The 16795-nt window shown below is 51.1% G+C and overlaps 6 protein-coding genes across 6 annotated transcripts; 3 read left to right on the forward strand and 3 right to left on the reverse strand.

Annotated features, from left to right (window-relative positions):
- Positions 1–200: 200 nt before the first annotated feature.
- On the reverse strand, positions 201–2128 carry ATNIH1004_010107 (putative very-long-chain acyl-CoA synthetase family protein (CefD1); the record flags this gene model as incomplete). The annotated part of the gene is made up of 2 exons (XM_033574684.1): positions 201–603; positions 672–2128. The coding sequence occupies 2 exons, from the start codon at positions 2126–2128 to the stop codon at positions 201–203; spliced, it is 1860 nt and encodes a 619-aa protein (XP_033422702.1).
- Positions 2129–3430: 1302 nt separating this feature from the next.
- Positions 3431–4536, forward strand: ATNIH1004_010108 (arabinan endo-1,5-alpha-L-arabinosidase; the record flags this gene model as incomplete). Its single annotated transcript, XM_033574685.1, has 4 exons — positions 3431–3679; positions 3741–4217; positions 4268–4353; positions 4398–4536. The coding sequence occupies 4 exons, from the start codon at positions 3431–3433 to the stop codon at positions 4534–4536; spliced, it is 951 nt and encodes a 316-aa protein (XP_033422703.1).
- A 796-nt stretch (positions 4537–5332) lies between these two features.
- Positions 5333–6045, forward strand: ATNIH1004_010109 (uncharacterized protein; the record flags this gene model as incomplete). The annotated part of the gene is made up of 3 exons (XM_033574686.1): positions 5333–5584; positions 5638–5730; positions 5797–6045. The coding sequence occupies 3 exons, from the start codon at positions 5333–5335 to the stop codon at positions 6043–6045; spliced, it is 594 nt and encodes a 197-aa protein (XP_033422704.1).
- A 270-nt stretch (positions 6046–6315) lies between these two features.
- On the reverse strand, positions 6316–7282 carry ATNIH1004_010110 (uncharacterized protein; the record flags this gene model as incomplete). The annotated part of the gene is made up of 7 exons (XM_033574687.1): positions 6316–6437; positions 6488–6522; positions 6573–6704; positions 6754–6803; positions 6880–6960; positions 7039–7119; positions 7214–7282. The coding sequence occupies 7 exons, from the start codon at positions 7280–7282 to the stop codon at positions 6316–6318; spliced, it is 570 nt and encodes a 189-aa protein (XP_033422705.1).
- A 3214-nt stretch (positions 7283–10496) lies between these two features.
- ATNIH1004_010111 (putative mRNA-nucleus export ATPase (Elf1)) lies at positions 10497–13871 on the reverse strand (the record flags this gene model as incomplete). The annotated part of the gene is made up of 2 exons (XM_033574688.1): positions 10497–10551; positions 10603–13871. 2 exons carry the CDS (start codon positions 13869–13871, stop codon positions 10497–10499), a joined length of 3324 nt encoding a protein of 1107 aa, XP_033422706.1.
- Positions 13872–15083: 1212 nt separating this feature from the next.
- On the forward strand, positions 15084–16614 carry mcsA (putative citrate synthase Cit1; the record flags this gene model as incomplete). The annotated part of the gene is made up of 3 exons (XM_033574689.1): positions 15084–15131; positions 15202–16356; positions 16414–16614. 3 exons carry the CDS (start codon positions 15084–15086, stop codon positions 16612–16614), a joined length of 1404 nt encoding a protein of 467 aa, XP_033422707.1.
- Positions 16615–16795: the final 181 nt, after the last annotated feature.

Here is a 16795-nt window from a genome sequence, read left to right on the forward strand (position 1 = left end):
CTATCCATCTCTCTAGAGTCTCGATCACTTGAATAAGAACTATCAGAGAAAGTACCATAGAACTATAATCAAGATGAATCTGTACTATGGACAGTGTCCTGACTTCCGACATAATATATACTATATTCTATTAGTCATATTTACTATATCATGATAAATCCACCCCTGCAATTCTTGTAATATAGACCGTAGATATTGAATTATAACCTCGCCCTCCCCCTATTCAGATCTTCCCACTCTTCCCCTCCAAACGGACGATACGACTCCTCCCCAGGAGGCAACCAGTATAGCTGATCCTCAGACTTCGCTATCTTCTGAGGATCGACTCCTTCATCCCGCAGCGGGACCTTATTCTGCTTGAGATTATGTATGTGTGAAGGCTTCTGCACGAGACGCAGGAACACCGGCACCGCGTACTTGGGAAGTCTGGCACGAGCGAATTGTGCTAACTTGACGAAGTCGAAATCTGCCTGTGCGTCTGCATGGATCTGAATCGCTGCACAGCCGGCTCGACCGTCGTGATGGGGGATGGATACCCCGTAGACATTGGCTTCTTGGACGCCGGGGTATTGGCCGAGGATTTGAGAGACTTCGGCCGTTGCTCTATATATAATATTAGACATATATAAAATATCAACAAAAGGAAGAGAGAGAGAGAAGGAAAGACATACACATTTTCACTCTTCCATCGAAACGTATCCCCCAGTCGATCGAGAAAATACCATCTCCCATCGGACTGTCGACGCAGTGCATCGCCCGAGCGGTAATACAGGTCCCCCTTGCGCAGAACATCACGGATGAATTTCTTCCGCGTCGCGGAGTCATTTCCCCAGTATCCCTGGAACGCGTCCTCCGAGGCAATCTGCACCAGCATCTCACCTCCCTCCTCGTAGGAATTCCGCACAGCCAGTCCTGTCTGTTCATTGCGCAGCACGTCCCCGGAGACAGGGTCCACAGCCACAGGAACGTAGACATCACGCAACATCCACCGCATGAGCAGACCGTGATGTCCGACGCAGCCGGCAGAGAATGGGCCACGATTGTAATTAAACAGGACGAAAAGACCCTCCGTACTATTGAAAAACTCACCGACAGTAGAGATACCGAATCGCTGACGGAATCGCTCCCACACGTCCGGGCGGAGTCCATTTCCATATATGCAGTGCACGCGGTGGTTGCGGTCGAGAGATGACGGGGGTGCGGCGAGAAGATATCGCGCTACTTCGCCGACATACACGAAGACGGTGGCCTGGGAGTCGTGGATGTCATGCCAGAAGGTGCGTGTGCTGAATCGCCGACCCACGGCGATGCTGACCCCCGTCACTAGACAGGTCACTAGCGACATGGCTGTTGTCCCGTGGTACAGAGGCATGCAGCTGTACCAGCGGTCGCCGTGCGGGCCGTTGCGATTGTCTACGAAGCCACGACGCGCCATCAGACCGGAGTACAGACGGGACATGGTGAAGGCGCATCCTTTGGGTAGTCCTGTGGTGCCTGAAGTGTATAGCAGGATAGCGGGGAACGACCCCGCCATGCCGTGCGCGTGCTGGGCGTTGTCCGGTACAGTGGACGGCAGAGTCGACAGTTTATCCTGGAACGACTTGTCGAGGACATGGATCTCCATGCGCAGGTCGGACTCGATGGTCGTCTGGACGTCGTCGACGCGCGCACGACAGTCGTCGTCCGGGTCGACGAGTAAGTGACGAGCACCGCTGATGCGCAGACAATGCAGCAGGGCGTCGCCGACGAGATGATAGTTGATCGCGGCAGGAGCAGCGCCAACGCTCAGCAGCGCCAGCCAGGCGATGAGAAATTCGGCACGATTCTGCAGATAGAAAGCGACCAGATCGCCAGGTTGCACGCCATGCTGGCGGAAGAAGTGCGCATACTGGGCGCATTGGACGAGGACCTCGCGGTAGGTATACTGGACATCGCGCGTCCACAGACAGATCATGTCGGGATAGCGAGCAGCTGTCTCAGCAAAGACAAACCAGACGTTGCCTCGGTTGGAGGCGAGAGCGCGTTCATAGTTGCGGAGACCTTGATGGATAGAGAGGAGGCTGGAGAGGTCTTTGGCCAGGTGGAATTTGGCGTTGAGGTAGGCGACAACAAGAGGAAGGACTAGCATTCTCTATATCTGGATATACAGTGGATATAAATCGTACAGTATATGATAAGGATAAATCTCCAAGATGATATATGAGACGAGACCCGAGCTACCTCGGTTCAACGTGCGGGGTTAAATGTGGAGTAATGAGGCTATGATCTATTACCACGGAGTAGTTCCCAGTTAATTAGACTAAGTTCTACTGGTGACCTCAGACAGCCAAGAGGGATAGTGTATTGTGTATAGTTTGGCTGCAACGGGTCACCTGTCGCTGCAGTCTTAGACGGAAATGCGTTGGATCGTAGCGTGAGAGAAGGCCCCGTCCGCGCTCGGCTCCATAGTCTGTGTGGAGACACGGAACCTCGCCTAATTGCCTAAGCCTTCCAGCTCTCACACACAGATGTCTTAATTAATAATCATCAAGAATGTCGTCAGGTCAAGATGTCTCCTCATTCCCCTTAACGCCTTCGACAAATCTATACTCCGTATACAAAGGAAAGTCGGGAGGAAAGAACTACTTAGTAAGCCCACCGGGACCCGGAAGCCTAACTAGTTGCCTCTCGACTAGTACGTTAATGTTAGCTTTTTAGCGTGTCGAACCCCACTACTTTCTTTGTTGCCTCTTGGGCCTAAGCGGAAGCCTAGTCCGCAGCGTGGTCGTCACGTGAGTCAACGCAATACAACTACCCTATAAGTAATCAGAGGCTAAGTAGTTAACTAATAGGTTAATAAGTAGTCAAATACGGATAAAAGGTCATGAATTCATCCGTCCAGAAGACATCATGGCCCAATCGGGGAATTCAGGCATGACTACATCACGGGATGCTGCTGGGAGTTGATTTTCGGCATTTGCTCGATAAAAACATGGCGCATCGCACTAGCGACGCACGATGCGAGGAGCATCTGATGTGTCGTACTGGGCAAACTTTCTATAGTCTTTATACCCAATAACTCCGGCCACTATCCACTCCTCGACGTCTGATCGCAGCAACTCGCGATCGTTCTGACACGTCACGAAATCTCACAGAGACTCAGACCCCTTGCCTGATGACCGGTAAATTTTAAGCCATCAGCCTGATAGTCAGATGCATGAATTCTGCTAGTGACGATCGATCGGATCGAGTAGTAATGAATAATGAATAATGAATGAATGTAGGATGCAATGTTTTCTGGAATGTACTTAATGGAATGCTCCTTCCTTCTCTCTTCGTTTCCTCTTTTCTTCATCTTTTCTCTCTTCTCTTCTCTTCTCTTTGTTCTCTTTTTTTTCCCTTTTCTTTTTTCAAAAAATCGATTCTATTCATTCTATCTGTTCTATTCATAATGCTGGCCCTCCTCTCCCTCCTCGCCCTGGCCAACGCCTACGCCAATCCCGGCGCTTGTCTCGGTGACTGCTGGACACACGATCCAGGTCTTTTCCAACGCGTCTCCGATGGCAAGTACTTTCGCTTTGCTACGGGGAATGGCATTCACGTCGCCTCGGCCAATAGCATCGAAGGGCCCTGGAAAGATCGTGGATATGTCTTGCCCGATGGGTCGTCCATTGACCACGAAGGGAGCAACAATCTCTGGGTATCTCCTCTTTCTTTTCTCTGGTTGTTATTCTGATTTTTATTAGGTGCTAACGATGTAGGCCCCCGACGTCCACTTCGAAAATGACACCTACTACCTGTACTACTCGGTATCGACGCTGGGATCGCAAGACTCGGTCATCGGCGTGGCCAGTTCCCCCTCCATGGAGGTAGGCACCTGGACCGACCATGGATCCATTGGGCTGTCCTCGACGCCGGAGAAGCCCTACAATGCCATCGATGCAAACTGGGTGCTCATCGATGGCACGCCCTATCTGAACTGGGGCTCGTACTGGCATAATCTGTACCAGGCCCCCATGGACTCGCCGCTGCAGCTGAGCGACGAGACTCCCCGGAATATCGCCTACAACGCGACGGCCAACCACGACATAGAGGCGAGTTTCGTCTTCAACCATGCCGGGTGGTCCTATTTGACCTTCTCGTCGGGCAAAGCGGGTGGATACGAGGAGCAGAAACCAGCACCGGGTGAGGAGTATCGCATTGTGATATGTCGGTCATTGAGCGGAACGGACGATTATGTACCTCTCTCTTGCTTTCTTTCGTTTTTTTCAACATACTAATGAAGTAGGTCGACCAACAAGGCCAATCCTGCTTGGAAAGCGGAGGAACCACGCTTCTCGCCAGCCATGACATGGTCTACGGGCCGGGAGGACAGTAAGCATCTCTCTCTCGTTCCATACGATATTCTGACAGAATAGGGGCATCGCCAAAGACGAGAATCTCGGCCTCGTGCTGTACTATCATTACGCCAATCCGAGCATCGGACTGTCCACAGGCCAGTATCAGTTTGGATGGAATCAGCTGAAATGGGTGGATGGATGGCCCGTGGTCGTGTAGATATTATATTCCTATATACATATTTACTTATCCTCATCCATAGACTGCATAAATTTATTTTTCAACGGGTACCTGCATGTCGACGCGTCCTTTACGTATGCAGGGATGGTATGACAGGCCTCCGGATTGCGCGCCTGGATTGCCGATCTCTGTAAGGGATCAGTAGATCTAGATCTATAGAGGGTAGATGGATGATAAGGATAAAACTAGAGAATATAATGTATAGGAAGATAGTATATGATCTTGGCAGAGCACGCCCCAGGCATAAGCATATCACGTGTATCTCATCTTCATCCCTCAGCTTCATCAATTTATCTCCATCGATGATTCATCTCATCATCGACCATCGATTCTACATGCATCCATCTTCTCATCCATCTTATTTATTATGAAGCTTCATGTTCTTCTTCTAGTCCCACCCTCGCAAAGTTCCCAAGCCCCCCCTGCCTGCAACTGGTGTCGACTCCATCCTGTCAAATGTGCCCCAAACCTCGTTGCCAGAATTGTCTCGACCGAGGCACCGACTGTATTCGTAGTGCTTCTCCAGCCTGGTCCATTCCATGCGCTACGAGGTGAGACCTTCCGGTTTGACTGAGCAGGCCTAACGCCGCAGGGAGATTGAACGGTTGACGAAGCGAGTGAAGGAGCTGGAACAGCAGCCGGACACCAGTCATGAAGACCAGTCTAGAGCCGAGCAGAGCCAGAGCCGTCCAATTGATCCATTCCATGCTCATGCAAAAACGAAACGCTGAGAAGGCGTGCATACCAGCAGGCCAAGTTGGACCAGACCCTGCTCATGGCCACCCGGGCCATCTACAATGCCTTTTACAATCGATGTGCCGACATGCTTACCGCCACCGGAGGGAAATATCTGTATAGTGACGCGGCCTCTTTGGGAAGCTGCGCTGCCTTCCTCCTCTCCTGCATGGGCTGTCTGCAAAACTGGAGGGACGCCGTGCCGCGGGCCATGAAGACCAAGCGGAAGGCAGGGAGTCCGTTGTCCACTTATATATCTGCCTTTGACATTGAACGTCTGGTGCCGGAATGGGTCCAGCGGCAACGCGTCCTGCTGAAACTCCTGTATACCTGGCGAATCTGCAGCGTCGTTACGTCAGCTTCGCTAAGGGCTCTGCCGTGCCCAATGCCAATGAATGTGCTACCCTGAGCGTGCGCCATGCCATGGCTGTCACGCGGGTCATGCATCAGATACTGACAGAGACGAATCTCCTCAGCGGCTGGCACGAGGCCTTCTAGTGGTAGTGGAACGCTGCGTTGACTATGATCGGGCTTGTCCTGGCGTATCCCATCTCGTCAATAGTGGCCGACGTACGCGCGGCGATTGAATCAGCGGTGGCCGCGTTTGATACCATGGGAAAGAGCTTCGTGATTGCGGCGAGCGCTGCCAACGTCACGAGGGATGTGACGGCCAAAGCAGACTTTCTTCGACAAAATACGAACATCCTCTCTCCGGATATGGATCTACAGTCGTTTCCTTACGTCGATTCCTAATGAAGACCCCATGGGAGTTGCATTTACGGTGGACTCATTCACAAGTTTTGAACCTCTGTACGCGGGAGGTTTATTTGATCAGTGGGCGGTGCTAGAATTGATGGACTAGTCTAGATACATTACTCTTTCGCATATGCTTCCCTTTTGCAATTGCAGCTGTCTACTCCATCGTGATGACTATACGGAAACGCACTGACTTATTCACCATGACACCTATTCGTCAGCCAGATCCGGAAACATAGAAGAATATATACTGTAAACATCGTTGGCTCACTCCAGCGGAAACTTCTCCACCATATAGTTGACCCCTTGCGACCCGGCGAAGCGAATCGCCTCCTCGGAATCTAGGGCATGTCCAGACGGCCAGCCATGCAGGAACACCCATAGACAATCTACCGAGTTGGTAGACTAGCAGGCCCCAGAACATGGCAAAACGACCTACTAATGGGCCTGTATTGATCGACACATCTCCAGCAACTAGATAGCATTAGCACACACACTTCATATAATGCACAGAGAATACTCACCCGCCAAGAATCACCAACTTCCCCAACGACTGCAACCTATTCACCAAAACACGAATACTCTCCGCATCCGGCGCCATCGCAACCACCATAGCTGCACCTCCAAGACCCTGCAACTGCAGCGCGGGGATCTCCCTTACTCGTATTAACGTACTCCTGAGTGCCGAGCTGCCTCGCCTCTTACTCGGCTTTCCGGGACAGAGCCACAACGCGATACCCGAACTTATTAGCATACTGGATATTCAGATGGCCCAACCGGCCGAGACCTTGCACGACGACGGCTGAACCGGGGAACGTTCATTTTACGCACTGTATTGAAGACAGTGATGCCAACGCAGAGAATTGGCACGTAATTCGCTGCATCGAGACGTTCAGGGATGGGAACAGCGGCCTTGGAACGGAAGTTACAGCCTTCTGCATCTACTCAGTTAGATATGATAGAGTTAGGGGGATAGGAGAAGAGATATACATCCGCCTTGTCTCGTCTCGCCGTGAATTTCACGGGTATTAAATATATGAAATAGGCCTTGTTTGCAAGTCGTGCATGTTCCTATCCATTACCTCAATCAGTAATTGATATAATATAATACAATATTAGTGAAAGAAACAAGAGAGACTATCATGTCCAGCATGCCATACCTCACCGGCTCGATCTCCAACTTTCCACTGAGTAAACCCGTCCCCGATGGCAACGACTCTCCCAATGAATTCATGACTGGAACGAGAGGTCTATATTACGTCTATATCAATATCAAGACATGATTATTCATTAATTATCAAATACTTGATAAACAATGAGAAGGACGAGATACGAGATAGATAGAGACATACAATCCCCGAGAGAGCATCCCTCCATTCTGAAGAAAGATATCGGTATGAGACACACCGCAGGCTTCGAACTTTAGAAGAATCTCTTCCGTCGAAGGGAGGGTGGGATCTGTTTCTTCGATGATGAGTGGTGCATGGGGTTTTTGTAGATGGCGTGTTTGTAGGTTGGAGGAAGGGATACTTTATTTTTATTGATTAATGAAGGGATGATATAGATATCTGGTGGGGGTTAGAATAGATTATAGATTGAATGATAAACGATGAAGAAGAAGATGAAGATATTTATACCTGCCTTGAGTGCTCTGTATAGATGGATGGTCCAAACGGAGTATAGGTGTTGTATACATAAGAGTTAATCTCGGATTTGGGCTAGAGGAATCCACTCGGATACTCTTTCAGGCACTTATTGTATACAACTTTATTAACTAGAATCACTCCATATAATAGTGAGGTTAGACTAAGTAATGTCATGAAGAATCTTCTAGATTATGATAGGAAGAATCAATTTGAGCGTGAACGGCCTTCTTCACTAACTATACAGCTATCTTACATATTTCTCTTCTCTTTTCGCTGGCCTTGTCTTTAGTCAGGAATTTATTAAAATATGCACTCTCTTAGACCCAGTTGCCCTGTTCACAGCTCGACTGTGGTATTATACACCTGAAGAAGCAGAGCTACCACTGTGGGTAAAGAGCTCAATACCCCTGAGTGGGTAAGAGTCATAGGTATGTTGATACTGGGATATGGAACAGACCCTCTGGGGTAAAAAGCCGCCCCTTCATGCTTCTCATATCACCCTATTTACACTCGGCTATGGGTATGCATACCGTGTTTAGAGGGTTCAATTTTGTCCTCGAGCCAACGTATATTGAAAGGTTTGATCAGCTAATTACATTGTTCGAGTACGACTGGAAGTGTATATTCAAGGAGGTAGTGTCGCTAGCAGAATTCATTGGACATTAATCCAGACCAAGTAAATTGGCAATTGGCCGTGATGGATGCAGAAAATTGCTTTACCTCTTGGTTTTACAAATGCTCGCACAACAAGCCGAGGAACAAGTCGAGGGAGAATGTGATAGAAGCCAGTCGGCTATACATCGTGGTCGAAAGCCTCCCTCACGGCCATCTATCCTTATTTCGCGTTGATTGATCCTGATTCACAACCCCAAACATCGGACGAAACACAGAGCCCTACTCTTTCGTCAATGGATAGGCGTACTCGCCAGAGTAACACACGCCCGGTCCCACACTGGGATGGCAGAGGAAGTTAGACCTCTGGTTAGCTACCTGTGTCTATCGAGGTTGATCAACTGCAATTCTCCTTTTCCAGTTTGCATGCAGGCATGCCACAGGATGGCAGCGATACTCTCGATGGTTCATCCTAAAGTACGCTTGGATAAGCTATAAGAAAATTCTAACGTTAAATATAAGTTGCAGAAGACAGTTGGTGACGTCTAGCCTGCGTCAAGGGCGCTACAGAATATCCTAATAGGCCCTGCTGGGCATACAAACCAATATCACTATCAAGGACCCCTTCAAACATCCAAGGCAATCCCATGTCTACAAATCGCCTCTCATCAAAGATCAATAGCGTGTGTCTCCCGGCTGGATGCCGGATGATGACCTGGAATGAGCTTTGAAGTTGTGAGGGAAACCAACTATACTTCGCAGATATCCACTATACAAATTGCATCCCCTTCCGGGAAAAACCAACCACTTGACAACAGAGAAGGACATGCTAACTGTGTACCGTGAAGGACCGGCTACGATTTAACCAGTTATCGGCGATGCTTTCCTCGGATCAAGCATGCACATAGGGGATACTGACCGGAAGGCTATAACCATCCACGATGTGCCGATATTGAAACAGCTGATCCTCAGATTTCTTCTCTCTACACATCCACTACTTCACAATAGGTTACGAGATCGATAACCTTTAATGTCGTCTGACTAAACCTATAGTCGGACGAGGATACAGCTGCAACATAACGACACGTGCATACTACCTTTTCTTCATCTTATTTAGTCATCTTTAATCGTGTCTTTTTCTGGACGAACGCTGGTTCAGTAAGGAGTCGTCTAACTACTTATCTTGTCTCGGGAGAAGAGCAGTAACAGTATAATAAGGGAAACATACTGGAACCATTCACACATACCACCGCTGCTAATTCAAATATCAACCTCGAAATACTCACCAGAAGCCATACATGATATTTATCTACCTTCGGACTCCTTATAGAGGTTCAGAGTTTCTTCTATTGCCACGCGTTGATCAAGTAGTAGATACTGTTTACGATGATATAAAACTCAGCTGAAGTCAGATGGATGATTATCGGCAGCCCGTATCCGACGATTCTCTATACGGACCACCAGCAATTGAGGAACATCCCGACACAAGGCTCCAAAGGGAACACGAAGCTACACGCCATGCTGGAACTGTGGTTAGTGAAAAAGGGTATCTACGATAACCCATAAGTATGCATTTCTCTGTTTTCTTAGACATATCTACTGACATCTCTTTTCTTCTGAGATCGAACAGCCAAAGTGTCTAGGCAAACACCAGCGCTTGTTGATACTGATGGTTGGGATATTATTTGGAGAATTCACCATAGAGAAAGTAAGCATTTCTTAAATAAGATCCATTGATTATTAAGAATATAGTAGGTAAATTTCTGAAATTAAATATCTTTTAGGGATCGTTAGTATGACTTTGCTCTGGATTTATTCGGTCCCATAGTTTCGATGGACCTAGCAATACGCACTGCTATTGAAATATTTTAGATATCAGGAAGGAAATTGAGAAGCTTATAGTGGTCTGAAAGTATAGCTAGTGCTCAATCATTGGATCTATAAAGCTTGATATTGATTGGTGTACGATAGTGAACCATGACAAAAGTAGGTACAGAAATGTAGAGATCCAACGTGCTATGACAGAAATCTACGACTTGTCTGGCGATAATGTAATCACATTAGATCATTGCTAGGCAAAAAACTAAATCAAGTCTAAATTTACCAACCAAACCAGACACCTCTATACCAAACGACCAATAACAAGTCAGAATCCAATAACATCATACAATCTATCGTAACAAAGCATTACTAGGCTTCGTCGTCGGTGTCAACAGGCTTAGGCGTTCCCTTGGGCGAGTTCAACCTGTACACGTTAGCATATAGTATAGGTCTAGGGTACAGAATATTGACTCACCATTCAATGTGTCGCAGACGACGACGCACCTCACGCTCCTTCAACTGCGCACGGGTCATCTTCTTCTTCTTCTTGGCCTTGAACTTGAGCTCGCCCTGGTCCTCGGCGCCAGAGTTAACAGCGGATGCGGCGGCGCTGGTGGTCGTCGAGTTGGCCGCCGTGCTGCCCGCCTGCGGCGAGTTGGTGGCGCTGTCCTCGAATCGGTCCAGCGACACGGCGGCGTTGGTTCGAGACACCACGCGTCCATCGGCAATGTGCAGCTGCTCCGGGCAGAGGGCCCCCACGAACTCCTCGTTGTGGGAAATCATGACCACTCCACCCTTGAAGTCCCGAATGGCCACCGCCAATCCACCAAGCGAGTCGCGATCCAAGAAATTGGTGGGCTCGTCCAGCACCAGCAAGTGAGGGTTATTCCACATGGCACCCGCCAGCACCACTTTGACTTTCTGTCCTCCCGACAGACCAGAGATCTGGTTGTGGTTCGCAATCTCCGGGTCCAGCCCGATGTCTTCGAAGTGTTTCGAGATCGCCTTGGGGTCCAGAACGCGGAAGCCGAGACCCTCGCGCGAGGACTCGTGGTCGTCAAACTCCTGGACCATCTTGAAGAAACCCAGCTCGATCAATGTCTCCCGGGAGATCATGGTGTTGTGTTTGGGAAGGAGGCCAACCCATTTCACTTCGTACTGGAAGGTTTTCTTGTACTTCTGCCGACCAATAAGTGCCTCGATGCGGCGAGGTCCGCGTCCGTCACCCAGATCTATGGGCTTCTCCATCTGGGCCTTGTCTTCGTCGGTGAGGATACGGGTCTGTTTCAGGAACACCTCCCGGTCGTCTCCGTTGGCATAACGCCACTGCAGGTACTGACTCGGGGTCTTCTCCAAGTGCATCTCCACGTGCTCCAGAGCGTGCTGCTTGATGTATCCCATACGGAGATTGGGGTGTTTCTCCACCTTTCCGCTCTGAGGGATGGTTTCACCGGTCAGCATTTTGATGAATGTCGATTTGCCAGCTCCGTTGCCTCCGATGATCGCCACACGGGACGACAGAGTGAGCGACAGCGACGCATCGACCAGAGACGGTTTGTTGGCCCCCGGGTAGGTGTAGGAACAGTTGGTCATCCGCAGAATCGAGCGAGTGTTGGACTTGATACCAGCTAGAATACCGGGGGCAGGGAACTTGAACGAGACGTTGCTGGCAGACAGGGTGTAGTAGGCCTTCGCCTCGGGCTTGACCTTGACAAAATCGGCCAGGTTACCTTTGTAGCAGACCAACTTCTTGCCCTCATAGTGGTAAATATCCGTGCAAACTTCATCCAAGAATCCTGAGTCGTGACTGACGATCAAGCTGGTAATGTCGGTGTGCTTCTTTAGATAATCCTGCAACCATTTAACGTTGGCAACATCCAAATGGTTAGTGGGTTCGTCTAGCAGTAGCACATCCGCTTTCATCAGCATGGCGCGTGCCAGTGCCAGCTTCATCTTCCAACCACCAGACAGAGATCCCACCCCCTGGGACTGACGTCCCTCCGGGCCATCGGTGAAGCCGAACTCCAGAAGGACGCTCCGGATGTGTTCCTGGCCAGCAGCGGCAATCTTAGGGTCCTTGGAGACGTACTCGAGGATGCTGAGGTCCGCATCTTCGCCCTGGTTGTGCTCCACAAAGCATGTACGCACGACGTCCTGTGGCGGGAAGCCCTCCAGCTTGTCATTGGCGATGCTTCGCATCAGAGTGGACTTTCCGGCTCCGTTGCGGCCACAAAGACCGTAGCGGTGGCCCTTCAAGAGGCGGAGGTTCGTGTGGGACAAGAGCAGCATGCCTCCGTAGGCAAGGGAGAAGTTGGCGTTAACGATCTCCACCTCGTTCGGGTCGTCCGGTTCGGGTTGGCCATATTTGCGGTGATCTTCTTCGATGAAATGAGCCTGCACCGCCTCGGCAACGACATCCTGCTTATCCTCCTGAAGCAATCCGCGGAGGTAGGGGGCGATGCAAGCGGGGATCCTATCATGCATGCGGCAGTTGACATCTTCACGCACCATCTCGGCGACATAGTTCTTGCCGAGCTCGAACAGAGTGCGTTGTTCCGGAACAGCGAGACCCCCATTCGCCTGGATCTGGGCATCCAAAACAGCCAGAACCTCTTCCGGAGTGGTCTTAACGACAGATCCCGCGGCAACATCCTTATCACCCATGGCCTTTTCGATTACATTCAGCGCGCGCGTGGCAAGTTCTCGAACCTCAGGCAGTGAGGCCCGGTCCTTGACAGCCTGCACACCAGGCTTGAGTTTGGGCAAGAATGTGCGCGCTTCGGCCGGATCGTGGACCAGTTTGGTCAGGTTTTCCACAACCACCACAGTCCGGCGCAGGGTCTCCTGCGGGGTGGTGGGAGCATTCAGGGAACGTTCCAGCAAAGGCGTCAGCAAAGCGAGGACGGGGGACGTGACGACGGCCACGAAAGTGGTCTGAGACAGGGCGTGGATGGCGTTCTGCAGGGTCTGCTCCGATGGCTGCTCCATGGTCTTGATGAGCAGGGGGATTCGAGGGGCGACATCGTCGTTGGACAGGAGGGTGGTGAGAGCGTTCATGGCCTTGATCGACTGCTTGGCGACCTCATTCTTCAGGTCGTGCATGCCAGATTCCACCAAGGGGATCAGGTCCTTCAGTGTTTTGCCCATTGCCTCGCGCAGCAAATCCTTCTCAAGCTCCTCCTGCCGGGTCCCGGTGCCGATCTGGGCTTTGACTGCCATCTTTTCAATAAGGGAATAGGCCCCAACGAATCCCTGCCACTTGCCTGACCCCTTGCTGAGATAGGTCGAGAGGGCGGGGAGGAGTGCGTTGACCATCGATTCGGGCTTCAGGCAGGCGAACAAAGCATCGATCGCATACTGAGCGGCCTCGCGCACGACGGCGCCCTTGTCAGCGAGGGCATCCAGGGCCAGGTGCAGCACACCGCCGTCCTGCAGCAAAAACACCACTTCGCTGAGAGGGTGCTGCCGGGGGAAAAGCTCCAGTAGGGCCCCCAGGATCAACATCGCACTCTCTCGTTTGGCACCATTCTTCTTATCTGTGGCAGCTTTCCTGACTTCCTGCAGGATCGGGTAGTATTGGAAGGCGCGGCATCCGACGCTCTGGATCAGCAGATTCGTCAGGGCGTACGAGGCATCGAGAGACTGCTGAGAGGTCTCTGCCGTGAAGATGGTATTGACGAGGGAGGATATTTCCTCCGTGGTCGGAGGGACTGAGGAGGGGGTCTTGGATACAGCAGTCGGCATGACGGGCGTTTCGGAATGTGGCATTCTTTGATATATACTAGATGGCCTCGAGTTGTTCGTACTGTACGTGGCCTTCTTCTATCCAAGCGCACAAAGCTTTCTTAAGGCGATGCGGGGCCGTCCTGTACACAGTAAAGCAAAAACAAAAAAACAAAAACAAAAAAAATAACTTTTTGGAGCTAAACGAAAAGCTGGGCCTCCGGATCCGGATGGTCCGTCTAGGATGCAATAGGGTATACAACAGAACAAAGAAAATGACACTGAAGAAGTAAAGTAACGAAAGAAAAGGGGATGATCTGGAGAGAACTCAGCTTTCGATGACGGCGGGGGCGACAATTATTTTTTTTTGGGCGCCCGATTCCATTGGCGAAATCTCTGCCTGAGGCGTGGGCCTGCTGCGATTAGCCAATAAAGTCTCACCGCCTCAAAAAGGGATGCTACTATTGGCTGCATTGTGCCAAAGGATTGATTGTGGCTGAGACCAGCCTAGCCCATTTGTGGCTGAGAAAGTGTGGCGTTTGTATGCCTTAGTGCCTGAGGCCGCAATGGCAAAAAGGCACTAAACCACATTTGGGTTACCCCGCACCAGATCCTCTAGCCGCGGATATTCCCGATTAAGCATTCTCTGGGATTCCACAATCTCCTTATCTTTTGTTTGTTTATATAGTATAAGGGACAGGCTTGTCGAAGGGGTTCTCAATTGTATACAGCTGGGGGTATACATAGTATGGCATAGCTTGTTCTCACCACCTTCAAGTCTTCATCTGTAGCGTAGTTCTACTTCGTACGCCTATCATTGGACTTGCCGACCATGTGACGCCGACCGTATCTCAACCTCAACCTCCAGTACCTCAGACCTGTGAATGTGAGCAATATGGCTTGGTAGTTCCTATTCTCTAATCTATATTGTGCACAGTATACCATTTATATAGATTCTATGGAGTACTTGATCTGGTTGACAAGCAGTCTGCGGAACCCTTACATAATGGCAGATCTCCGCCTGCAGCCGCCCTGCCTCGGTCGGTTTTTGCCTGACCGTCCGAGGCCAACCGGCTCAATGGAAGGGGCTCCTGTCATCCGAATGATCCCTTCGTCTTTTTTACTCACTTTTTCTCTTCTTTTCCATCCTGAGATTCCTCCCGTTTATACCCCCAGTCCTTACTCTACCACCTTGTCCATTCTCCCCACCTTGCGTCCCCCTTCTTGATTACGATGGCCATGCCCATGCGAACCACTCGCCATGCTTCCAAGCTGGCTCAGGTTAGTCCGGCATTTGTCAAGGTCTTCTGTGCCTCGCCCTAATGCAGACACTAATGGAACCATCCTCCAGTCTTCCCGCCAATTAGCTATCTACACCTCTCGCAGATCCTATGCGACGGCGGAACCCGATCTGAAAGCCGCCCTCAAGGCGGTCATCCCCGCCAAGCGCGAGCTCTTCCAGCAGGTGAAGCAGCAGAGCGATGAGGTCATCGGGGAGGTCAAGATCGGCAACGTCATTGGCGGCATGCGTGGCCTCAAGTCCATGCTCTGGGAGGGCTCCGTGCTCGACGCCGACGAGGGCATCCGCTTCCACGGCAAGACCATCAAGGACTGCCAAAAGGAGCTGCCCAAGGGCACCACCGGCACCGAGATGCTACCCGAAGCCATGTTCTGGCTGCTCCTGACCGGCCAGGTCCCTTCCACCAGCCAGGTGCGCGCCTTCTCTCGCGAGCTGGCCGAGAAGTCCTACCTCCCCCAGCACATCCTCGACCTGATCAAGTCGTTCCCCCGCTCCATGCACCCCATGACCCAGCTCTCCGTTGCGGTCGCCGCCCTCAACACCGAGTCCAAGTTTGCCCAGGCCTACGAGAAGGGCATCAACAAGGCCGAGTACTGGGAGCCCACCTTCGACGACAGTATCGCCCTGCTGGCCAAGATTCCCCGCGTCGCTGCCCTCGTCTTCCGTCCCGACGAGGTCGACCTCGTTGGCAGACAGACCTTGGACCCTACCCAGGATTGGTCGCACAACTTTGCCGAGCTCCTGGGTAAGGGCGGCGCGGAGAACCAGGACTTCCACGACCTTCTTCGTCTGTATCTGGCTCTGCACGGTGACCACGAGGGTGGTAATGTCTCAGCCCACGCCACCCACCTTGTTGGCAGCGCCCTCAGTGACCCCTACCTGAGCTACAGTGCCGGTCTGCTGGGTCTCGCCGGCCCGCTGCACGGTCTGGCCGCCCAGGAGGTGCTTCGCTGGATCCTCGCCATGCAAGGCAAGATCGGCACCAAGTTCACGGATGAGGATGTGCGCACTTACCTCTGGGACACCTTGAAGTCTGGCCGCGTGGTTCCGGGATACGGACATGGCGTTCTCCGCAAGCCCGATCCGCGTTTCCAGGCTCTGATGGACTTTGCGGCCACTCGTCCGGATGTCCTGGCCAACCCGGTCTTCCAGCTGGTGAAGAAGAACTCGGAGATTGCGCCAGGTGTTCTGACTGAACATGGAAAGGTGTGTTAACATGTGATGAAAAGCGTATGGGAACAAATACTGACTAGAAATTATCAGACCAAGAACCCTCACCCCAACGTCGATGCCGCATCGGGTGTGCTCTTCTACCACTACGGATTCCAGAAGCCTCTCTACTACACCGTCACCTTCGGTGTCAGCCGGGCCCTCGGACCTCTGGTGCAGCTGATCTGGGATCGGGCTCTGGGTCTGCCCATTGAGCGACCCAAGAGCATCAACCTGCTGGGATTGAAGAAATGAGCCGGTCCGCTATAAAAGTCGATTTATATTGGCCCGAGCGTATGGATTTGTCTCAATAAGATTAGCATGTTTGTCTCTATTTTTGATTGACTGATTGATGTCGTTATGATCATTGAATCCAAGTGGAAACTGTACCAGTGATCTCTACCTAGAGATGTATAGATATCTAGAGAATAGACTG

Source organism: Aspergillus tanneri (genome assembly GCF_003426965.1).
Source record: "Aspergillus tanneri strain NIH1004 chromosome Unknown AapTan_5_pilon_pilon_pilon, whole genome shotgun sequence".
Taxonomy (NCBI): Eukaryota; Fungi; Ascomycota; class Eurotiomycetes; order Eurotiales; family Aspergillaceae; genus Aspergillus; species Aspergillus tanneri.